Source organism: Microchirus variegatus, assembly GCF_963457635.1.
Source record: "Microchirus variegatus genome assembly, chromosome: 1".
NCBI lineage: Eukaryota > Metazoa > Chordata > Actinopteri > Pleuronectiformes > Soleidae > Microchirus > Microchirus variegatus.
Genome location: NC_139802.1, coordinates 16,987,402 through 16,999,157, shown reverse-complemented (window position 1 = coordinate 16,999,157; position 11,756 = coordinate 16,987,402). Strand labels below are relative to the sequence as shown.

Genomic DNA, 11,756 nt, shown 5'->3' with positions numbered 1-11,756 from the left:
CTGGCAGGGGGCAGCGTTCTGGAATCGCCAAAAATAGTTTTCACTGAATTGTCCATAATCACCCGAAATGATTCACATTCGACTGCCTGTGTGTCCAACAAACAGGAAGAAGTTTTGGGGTTTATTATCAGACTTTTGAACAGTAGCAGTAAGTTAAAAAAAAATGGTCAGTTCAGTTGATGATTTTAGACTTTTTTAATGCAGTGTTTGTTTGTTTGCAGACCTGCTTTCTCTTAAATTCGTCCCTGGGGAAACAAATGACGTATTTTGAATTCAATTCAATTCAGGGCCACATGGTTCTCCCAATTGAGTCCAAAAACATGCAGAGGTTAATTGCACACTCTAAATTGACTGTAGATGTCAACGTGAGAGTAAAATGCTTCTTACGCCACCTTTAGCCCTATGTCAGCTGAGATTGGCACCAGCGGCCCCCACGACCCTCATCTGGAGGATAAAGTGGTAGACGATAAATGAATAAATTTAATTTAATATGTTTTTAAAACAAGGATGCTGGTCTGTTCTTCATGTGGAGGTAAGGCCTATATATATATATATATATATATATATATATATATATATATATATATATTTATATACATAAAGTACAGTTTTAGAATTACTTGACCCTACAGGTCTCTACCCTTGAATAGGGTAGAGACCTATTCAAGGGTAGTAATCTATAGCTACCATGGTAACAATATTGTCTCATAGCTACAGTTGGACAATATGTTCAAGTACATCACCATGATACAACAATTCTGAACCGATCAACAAAAAAAGAATTGGCTTGATATTTACTCCTGAGTGAAAGGTAAAGAAATGATGGCCGTTAACGCCTTTATGGAGAGAACACACTTAAGAGAAACCTTTCACACATCCGAGCGAAAGCATTCATAAAAAAAACAATTTTATTGCAATATATACAATTTGGTTTATTGCCCAAGGGAAGAAGAAACATCGCTCACGTAATTCACTTTTATGAGAAATGTTTTTAGAAATAGCTTCCAGTGGTAAAAACGCTATATAGACAATGTATTGACAACTAAATCCTGCAGAAGTACAAACAACTGTAACTGCTGCACTCACTCGGTTGCGCTTGCTCAACCAAGCTGGGAATGAGAAGATAGAGGTCAACCTTTAAAGTCCCCTTTTGCAGTGTGTAGCAGTCCGTTGGACTGTGCGTGTGTTTATGTGTTGCACTGCAGACACTGCAAAGGTAATTTATATGAGGCCAAGACGGCAGAGAATAGAAATACAGCTTCAACAGAAAATGGACAATATTCCTTGGGTACTTTTAGTCACAGGGAGTGTCCTCAGTCCAGTCTTTTTCTGCCTGAGACTAAAAAACAGATTCAGGGATGACGGAAACATCCCTGCATGGCAACCAACACACAGACACATCTTACCTTTTTGTGTACATGATGTGAGACTAAGATTCTTTTTGGGGAAAAGGGAAATGTAAAGACAACATGGACAAAACAAAGGAAAGTGCTCTCCAATGGGGCAAAAAATTGGTGGAATAGAAAAGAATCACTGTTCTGTTCATTGTTAAGAGGAAATATGAAAAAAGAAAGGCATCGAGATTACTAATTCATGGATATTGTAATTGTTAAAGCCTTTTTTGTGTGTTATAGATAAAGCATACATTTACAAGTCATATACACAATATTTAAAATGATTTACTCGTTTAATTTTTTAGTCCTTTCTGCATCTTCTTTCATGCACTTTAAAGTTTTATTCTCCATGCAGATATCTAGCACATCAACTCCCAAAGCACCACATGGTCTTGGGGACATCGCACTGGGAAGTGGAAACTGTAGTAAATAAGACATGCTGGGGTGTCAGGAGAGTTTGCCAATAAGTGCTTTGTAGTTAAAAGAAAATGCAGTGTCGTCCTCTTCTCTCGGCCAGCAGCCGGCGACTGCCACCCAACCTCCTGACACAGGACGAGGTGATGAGTCCTAAAGCTGTCTGCTGTTATGAATCACAGGGAGCAGTGATGAACTGCATCTATACCATTGAGCATAAGAGCAGGTAAGTGCACAGGCTGTAAATAACACCAATATAACTGCATCGTATCCTATATCTATAAAAGTATGCCATTTTCATTATTTTTTCACATTAAAAATGTCATGTGACCCATTCGAGAGATATTAGACAGATTAACAAACGGACGTCTCTTGCATTTCTTATCCAAACAATGTAGACTTTGACATTGACTTCCATTTGACATTGACATACAGATCAAAGGAAGGAGAGGGCTGCAGCTGTCAGCTGCATTCATTTCACCATGTAGACGGGACAGAAGCGATTAATTTAGCCACACATCTGTCACATTTCTACTGATATCTCTTGTACCAAAGTCATCACTATACACACTGCTTCTCTTAGTAAGTCACCTGCCAAGTTTGAAGCCCGTAATGCAAACCATTGGACAGTTATGCTGTTAACAGACAGAAGTCCCTTGATCCCCTAGATCACAGGTGTTAAACTACCGGCCCGCAGGCCATATGCGGCCCCCCACTCAACATAATGTGTGTATAATGAAAACATGGCCCACGCTTACACCATCTTTTAAACACAGTGTGTAGCTGAGGTGACACAATATAATATAATATATGTTTGTTAGCAATGTTACCAAAGTTGTCAAAAGGTTTTTGCGGATTCAAAACAGTGTGACCATGGCAACCCATTCGCCATGATACAGGAAGTGCCCTATAACTTCAGCATAGATTGAGTTCCACCTAATTTCCTGAAAATTGATGGGAAGACCATGGCCTCAACTCAACAGGAAGTCGGCCTTCTTGAATTTTGCCGTCCATTTTGGTGATTTGTGAATCTATGTACGTTCCTACAAATCTACGTACGTTCCTACAAAGCTATGTAGGAGCAATGTTGTCAAAGTTGTCAAAAGATTTTGCGGATTCTAAATGGCGTGACCATGGCAACCCTTGGTGAATTTCGGCCATTCACCACGATACAGAAAGTGCCCTATAACTTTGGCATAGATTGAGTTCCACCGAATTTTCCCGAAACTTGGCAGGAAGACCATGGCCTCAACTCAACAGGAAGTCGGCCTTTGTGAATTTTGGCATCCATTTTGGCAATTTGCACTCTACGCAAATGAGCTAGAGACATTAAAAAGTAGAACGTTGTTTTTCCCCCCATTTTTTGTTCTCTAGGCTGGCCCCCTATTGACCACACTGGATGTTCATTGGCCCCCAGGTCATTTGACTTTGACACCCCTGCCCTAGATCGAAAACACTGTACATTGGGCCTAGGCTTGAGCCCTGTGGTATCCCTTTTATACAATTTTAGCACTTTAAGCACTTTCTCTGTGAAGGTGCACTTTCTCTCAGTTTTTTTTTTAATTTCTTGATTCTAACTACAGTCCGCTGACTCCTCCCCCTTTCCCAACTTTTTTTTTATTATTTCAAAGCATTTATACACCCATAAAAACATACTTCAAGCATACTGAACTTTTGACAATAAACTCCCAAATGTTACTTACTAGACTTTCAAGGGGTTTTAGGGGGAACATTTTGCATAAGGTCTGATACTGCTCTCCCGCGCTGAAGAACCTCCAGTGGTCAGGTTGCTCTTCTGTCATTGGTCGCCGTGCCTGTCAATCAGACGCGCTCTGCTCCAGGATTGGCTGCTCTCCCTGGGATCTGTCCGTCTTGTCTCTACCTGTCTCACTCTGAGAGGCTGACGGCTCTTCCTGATCCGCGCGACGATCCCGCCCACTTCATCCAGCTCCAAGGAAGAAGGAACTGCTCGAAACGCATGTGTCACTTCCAGTATGCTGCAAAGCCGCCGCTGCTGCCTCACTCCCCGGGTGTATTCTGCTGCTTCTGCTGTCGGTGGGAAGTAAGGTCCAGTGGTGTGCAATCCCAACCGGTGCTTCTGGGGATGCGGGCCGCGTAGAGAAGGTGTAGCAAGTGGTTTCGGAAGTGGAGCGTGGCAGAGAAAAGGAAGAAGAGAGAGCGAGAGAGAAGGCGGGCGTCTTTCCTGTGCGATACTAGATAGCTTGTTTCGATCGCCTGCCACGACGGGACTGACGTAGAATATGGCGGAGCATCACCCGGCTGCCGAAAGCAAACACAAATCCTCGCTGAACTCCGGCTCCTCGTACTCCGGGAATGGACGCAGCAGCGCGGCGTTCGTGGAAAGAGGGAGCAGCAACGCCGGGGCAGGAGGAGGAGGAGGAGGTGGTGGTTTGTCCGGCGGCCTGTCGCAGCCGGCAGGCTGGCAGTCCCTGCTCTCTTTCACCATACTGTTCCTGGCCTGGCTGGCCGGCTTCAGTTCCAGGCTCTTCGCTGTCATTCGCTTCGAGAGCATCATTCACGAGTTTGACCCCTGGTGAGTTTTTCTTTTTTTCTTTCTTCTTTTTTACACGTACGCACACACGTTCATGCGCACGCACTAAACGCAGAGTCAGCTGCTTTTTTTGTGTGGAAGTTCTAATTTGAACCATGTCAAGTGAACAACGCGTCGTCTCCACGCACCGTGACTCTCATGAAATAATGTCTTTGCTTGGTTGCTTTTGTCCACGCGAAGTGGGGGAAAGCAGTGGTTACACAACTACTGTTTACTTTGCTGTGTAAAAATTACACCGGAGCCACCGGTCAGTCTTATTAATGTCAGCTCATGCGTCTGTAGTTCCTCTCCATACACGTCTGTGTGTGTGTGTGTTTATCTTTGGCCATTGTGGTAGCTGATAGCTAAACACTCTGCTTATATTTAGGTTGACATTTTCCGCACCACGTGACGCCTGCGTAGCCAATCCTTTGTGGGTAAAGGCAAAGTTGTACATTGCTCAGCCGGTGGAGCGGGAGGAGGGGAATGTTTCTGTGGGATGTCACGGCAGAGTAAGCAGAGGACAATGGCGACATCTTCATCTGACACGGGTTAAACCCGGTTTAGACCTTACCGTGACTCTCATCGGGAAATATTAATATGTTCCAAATCCACCAGGGGGCGACACGGCTGAAAAACAAGTTTGAATGGAAGCCTATGTGAAAAATTGCCTATTCTCACTTAGTAGGAGTTAATCGTCTCACTGTCTCCCTTTACATCTGGCTAAGGCCGAAAAATCGGAATGTTGGTGTAATCGCAATATTTGTTAAAGTCCAAATGTGTGACAAAATATACATTTAGATAAATTGTTGTCTTGATCGATACACATTATTCTACTGACTGAAGAGAACATCTTTGTTTCTCACAGATCTGCACAAATCTAAAGATCTGAAGAAAGCATTTGACACCGTAAACCACAATGTTTTAGTTTCTAAACTGTCCACTCATAATATCTCACTCGACACAATCAAGTGGTTAACATCATACTTGATGAGAAGGAAGAATTGCATTAAAATTAATGGCACATGGAAAATATCTGTTCAATAGGGGTGCCTCAAGGTTCAATCCTAGGCCCACTATTGTTCAGTATATATATTAATGATCTTCCTTCAGTATGCCCAGGCATTAACATCCAAATGTATGCCGATGACACTGTTCTCTATGTTCATCCAAAGACAAAACAACAAGCGGCATACAAACTCACAGGAGCAATGAACAACTGGCTGGATTACTCTTGTCTATCATTAAACATCTCAAAAACAGTTTGCATGTACTTTTCTTCATTAAAAAGTACTACGCAACAGCCTGACATAATTGTCAAGGGTCAAAAACTCCAAGTAGTAGATGTTTTTAAATACTTAGGGGTCATGAACATTTCTAGTCATTGATTCGTGTATCTTATTTCTATGTCTTTTCTTTATTCATTACTCAATTTTATTACTCCGTATCACTGTGATGTGTGTTTGGGTCATTGTCCCAACTCATTACATGTTGTCTTTTAATTTGATTTATAACATCAACAACTGTCCAGGGACAGCATATGTAAATTAGCCTTGTGGCTATAATCTGGCCCAATTATATATTGTGCATTGTCCCTGTCAAATAAACGTAATATAAGATAAATAAAAAAATCACACAGTTGAATGAAATTATGTAAAAATGACCATACCCTGTGATATCGCAATCAGAATTATTGTGATACATCAACAATGTGACCCGCATGTGAAATCGCGCTATTGTATGGACTCCTCCATACACCAAGTACCCGACGTGATCGAAATGCATCTCCAACCACCTCCTGAAGTGGTTTCAGGGTGTATTTACACCTGTGTATCGGATTGCAGTCCGATCGCAGAAAACACACTTGCCAGTGCCAGCTGTAAAGGGAGCCAATTGCTAGTTTTACTTTTTCAGTAGCACATGATGATGTCAATTTTATAAGTTATGTTTCCTTTGAGAGGAAAATGGACAATAAAACATGGCACATACGAGTGGACACACGTGCCTGGTTGCCGGTGACGTCTGTGAATTTCTGGTTGTAAAGTCTTGATCCTGAGGCCATGAAGTCACATTATTAGAGCATGGATACCCTGACCCGAGCAGAAATGATTGTCAGGCTTGTGCCGGGTTCAAATGGTGTAGTATAATAAGTAGAAACTGAAGAGTAATTGATTTAGGCTTTCTGTTTATAACCAGAGTTTACTGTACGACAGGACAGTGAATGCATCACAGCGAGGCTACTGAAGCCACCCACAATGGATCCTGTTCTTTTTCTCCACTGCTTGAAATAAACCATGATGGTCAGATTGTGTCAGTAGTTATTGGTGGTTACAGTTTAATAAGAGAAGAACTGGTGGTCATTTATGTTGGGTCTAAAATGTTATTCTTCTCATAAGTGCTGGTGATAACTCGTAAGGTTTGTGACTAGTGTGTATCTGTGTGTATGTGTTCATGGATCTGGTAGTTTCTTCCTCCTGGATGTAATAATAACTTTTATTGTTTTATTGTGACAGAGCAGTTAACACACATGCATCCAATATATCGCACCAACACACACAGACAGGTTTTGACCACCTGCGTGACTGTCAGGGTAACTCCAACATAAAATACAAAATGCACGTCAGGTTCGGCCGGGTTCTGTCAAGAGCCTTGCTGGCCCGGTCTGTTTTTTTCTTGGTGCGTCCGCATACTGTTGCACCAATATGAAAATGTTCAGCTTTTTTTCCCCCAAATATTGCAGCCAAAGAAGTGGGTCAAACTAGTTTTTGCCCACTCTGACATAAGGGTTTAACGTCCTATCATCCAGATAAAGCTCCCTTTTTCACACCCGCATCAAAGCTGCCGTGAGGAGAAACTAATCCTTGAATCCTCTCTCTGTGATAAAGCATGGTATTTAAAGGAAAAATCTGTGTTTTGCATTTTTCCCCCTTTTCATTCCATTCCCACCAGGTGTGTCAAGCTCTTACCTTTTAGGTGCCAGACCACTTTGCTTGGCACCCCAGAACGGAAGGGTGCCACATAGTGAGACGATATGGAACTTTGGAATTTTGGTACCTTTCCTTGCTTTTGACAATTGAAACTCGTAAATAACTGTGTACTTCCCTGTTCTTACCATTGGAATGTGGAAGCTAAAACAGAGATAGCAGTGTTTTCAAACTTGTCAGTTGGACGGCATGTATTTCTGGAGCAGAATCAGCATTTTTAAAATGAAAATGTCAATGATGTCATGTGGACGTTTCCTTTCACATCACGTGTGCTTATTTTTTTTCTAGGATCAGTCGTGTATGGAAGTCAATAATTCATAATTATTGGGATGATACACAGTGTTATTATAGATATATTTTTGCTTCTGAGTGACGGTTGAATAAACACTTTTCTGTCGTTGTAACCTTCGTGGGCAGAAAATAAAATTTCACACATCTGAGATGAAACATTACGGCAATTAACTGTTGTACCTCATTGCGTGTTTGTGCAATGTGCACATATTATTGAACTTTCGAGAAATTGCTGTTGAAGAAGATTCTCTTTAGCTATCGTTATTTTATTATATTGTTGGTTTGCTGCACTAGCAGAGCTCTGTGGAGACCCATTTAAACGCTGTGTGCCGTGCACCTGTTTCACGAAGAGCCTACTCACAGATATGCCATTTTGCACTTTCTCCAGTGCTTAGGTCCTACAGGCCATTTTCATTGTACCGTTCCAAATTTGTCTTTACTTTTTTTTTTTTTTTTTTGTTAACAAACTTTTTCAGATAGATGTGTATTTGAGAGTTGAATCTCTCCATCAGATGTGTGCTGTGAATAGTTGCAACATATTTCAGTTGTGCCGTGGCACATCCTGCTGGGTTTCCTCACACAGATTCTGCTCACGGTGAAGTGTAAAAAGGAGCCTGAGCCAAACCATCAGAATTTCTCCTTTTATTCATGTTTGTATTCCCCTCCAGTATGTTTGTTCTAAGCTAAGTCGCAGATACTGAAGCACCTTGGATTTATCACGCTGTTGCAGTGCCTCACCACATCCAATGCCTGTCCCTTTTCTTTCCTCCAATGACCTCCAAAAATCTTTTTTGTTGCATTTATTAATTTTTGTACAAAAAGTGTCCAATCCTGTGTTGCATTACTGAAAACAGATGAGACTGACAGATCTACATCATTGTACTTCATAAAACAAGGAAGCTTGAACGCGCTGGGTGGATTACAGTCTGTCAGTTTCTGTGTAGCTGTCTGAAAGACAAGTGTGGCATGACACAGAGGGAAATGTGTTCATACACTGCTCCATTGCTCTCGCAAACCCCCCCCCCCCCCATTTGCCATTGACATCATTATGTGCAGGCGTGTACAAAATGTTCCGTGTCAGTGTTTCTTTGATCAGTCGTTGCGTATGGTCAGCAGGTAATATTTCATGTTTCACACATGACTTAATATAATATGTCATTTTTAGATTATATATTTTTAAATTGGATCTCAAAAGTGCACAGCAATACATTTACTACTGATTTTATTTAAATATCAATTTACACATAGTGATTGCATTTTGTTTAAGGCAGCAGACACAACTGGTGTGTTTGTGTGTGTGTGTACTTTTACTTTATCAGGACCAGTAGTTTTCATGGAGACCAAAACCAGAGGAAGTGGTTCTGTTTATGGCTAAGATTTGAATTTCGTTTTGTTTTGTCAATGCAGTGCGCCAAGTTTGTGTGTTCTTGTATGGGTATCTTTGTGAGGACCAAAAATCATATAGACCGTACGGAGTGAGGACATTTTTGTTGGGTTCTCACGTTCCGTTACACATCAAAGGGGCTTTTTTAGGGTTAAGAACTGGTTTTAGGGTTAGTTGTGATGGTTTGGGTAAGGAGTATTACGTCTAAGAGGGTCCTCACAACGAATGTTGCGTATTGGTGAATGTCAAGTAGCTCACGTGCATCTGCGTTTTCGACGGACAGAATTTTTGAATTTGTGAAACGACAGGCATTTTTTCTTCCAGGAACATAATAGTTTCTAAAAATCAACAATATAAAGGACACCAACCTTTTGTGATATATCTTTCATCACTGTTCAACCCCACGACCTCAGGGATGCAGGGATGCTGTCATTGTGTATTTTACCTTTAACATTTGACTGCAGGAGAGCTAACAGTCATTTCACCCATCTGCCATTTTGTTTGTTCTCCTTGTTTTTCATCCTCTCTCGCCCTCATGCACTCTCGCTGATGTGTCCTTTTTGATGTGGCTTCTTAATAGTCCCTTTCCGAGAGAAATGCGAGAGTGTGTTGGTGGATATAATGGCAGAGGCTGGGTAGTGACTGACGCCAGGCTGCTCGCCCAGAGACAGTTCATTAGGAGTTTGAACTGTCTTAGCCATGAATTGACTGCACAGCATTATAAAGGAGATAGAGAAAAAGTTTAATTAGTTGTGTCTTTGATGGATGCATTAAAGGTGTTTCGCCTTTGCACTGGACCTCCATCACAACAAGGTCTGGCAAGGAGGGACCATTTGATCCACCTGTCACCCTTTGTTTTGTCCAAGGCCCCAGCTGGAGGACATTTAAGCAATTAGCGTCACTTGGTGGCCAATTCTTATAAAGAATGACATGGCTGATAACATAACTACAATGACCCCTAAATGACAACAGCCAAGCTTAATTTAGGCCTGTTATCAAGTTAATTACTTGAAGAAAAAAACAAAAACAAACATGTATGGTAGAATTAAATAGCTCATATGGGCGTCAATTACAACAGGCTTCAGCCTGTATTTATTCATTCATCTTTTACCGCTCTATCCTTCACGTCAGGGTCACTGGTGCTAATCTCGGCTAATATATGGTGAACACACTGGACAGTCCATAACAGTGCCACATAGAGACAAACGACCATTCCCCCTCACACCTATGGTCAATTTAAAGTGTCCAGTTCCATAATCCCTAAATCTGCATGATTTTGGACAGTGGGAGGAAACCGGAGAACCAAGAGAACCCAGGTCTTCTTCCTGCAAAGGCAAAGAGTGCCAACCACTATATATAAAATGTATCGTATGGCTGCATCTGTTGGGACAAGTTCTAACTTTGGTACTGAAGATGTCTGCCTTAACAACTTTACACAGAAGTATTGATCAAGTGTTCTCAAAACATATTATCTTTCCGTGTTTATTGTGCGAATGATGTACGGTAAGGATGTAATTCTTCTGTCCGATTCACTGCTTATCCGCAGTGTATGATGTGGACATGGCATGACTCTACAGATAACGATGTTCTGATATTATGATTAAGCTTACCCCTCCATGGCTTGTTATTTTTCAATTTGGTTCGTCTGATGGTGTTGTAATGAGAAAAACAAAGGATGGTAAGAAGGATGTTGACACAGATGATGATCGATGATGACTAAATGATGTAATTATCTCGTAGGATGCTCTTGATGATGTTTATGAATGAAAATGAGTTGGTATTTTGCTTATTACTCTGGTTTGACCCCCCCCCCCAGAGCTGAAAGCCTGCACAATTATATTGTTAGAATAAAGAGATCATAAAGGGAAGGCTGCACATTATTTTCTTTGTCTGTCGCGTCAAGGCTACCAGTTCAGATCTGACAAGGCCGAGGTGCGTGTTCAATTGACGGCGCCCTTGAAATGTCAGTTGGTCTGACATATCAAGGTTGATCAGTTTGTCATGTAAATTACTTCAGATATGTGGGTGATGGCATGGTATTTGATATTTGTGTGCCAGGGACATCTGTGAACTCTGATCCCGTGTCATTTTTAGATTTTAGATGAAAGCTGCTGGATCCTCCTCCTGTTCGCAGTCATTTTCCGGATTCAAATAAAATATTAGAATTAGAAAAGACTGTGATGTTTGTTAGGGATACATATCGAATATATATCGAAGGAAGTAGTGGATTAATGTCATTAGTCATATCGATAGATCTTGGTGTGTTTGCCGATATTTGATCATGCAAGGAGAGAGTAATAAAGTTTTCGTTACACCGATCTTTTGGACAAAGCAACAAATTGATTCAAAGAGAATATAATTGACAGATGAATCGATTATTAAAGTAATCATTAGTTGCAGCCCTAATTTAGATTAAAAGTCTAGTTTTTCCGACACATTTTGCTTTTTAATTGTGATTTAGGGACCAATTTCCAGACGGGCATAATACTGACATTTATACTGTAGACACTGTGGTAATTAACTATCAAACCCAAACCACTGACATTCTACTGTGCTCGAAGGTTGTAGGCAAAACGGCACATTTATCACTGAACCATGACATTCGTTAACCCTGAAACCAAACTCACTACTGCTCCACGTCAGTGAATCTGATGAGTCACAGAATATGACTCATTCGTTTCCATCTCAGACATTAGAACACGATCACTTTCTAACATGTGGAACAGTAGATTTTTAAG

The 11,756-nt window shown here is 41.2% G+C and overlaps 1 protein-coding gene across 1 annotated transcript in view; it reads left to right on the top strand.

Moving 5' to 3' along the window:
* Nucleotides 1-3,772: 3,772 nt before the first annotated feature.
* The window catches only part of LOC310925326 (dolichyl-diphosphooligosaccharide--protein glycosyltransferase subunit STT3B-like), a 65,335-nt gene continuing 57,351 nt past the window's right edge, over nucleotides 3,773-11,756 (top strand). Inside the window, exon 1 of the mRNA XM_083887250.1 lies at nucleotides 3,773-4,362. Coding sequence (XP_083743376.1) covers nucleotides 4,070-4,362 — 293 coding nt within the window. The 5' untranslated portion in view covers nucleotides 3,773-4,069. The remainder of the gene's footprint in view (nucleotides 4,363-11,756) is intronic.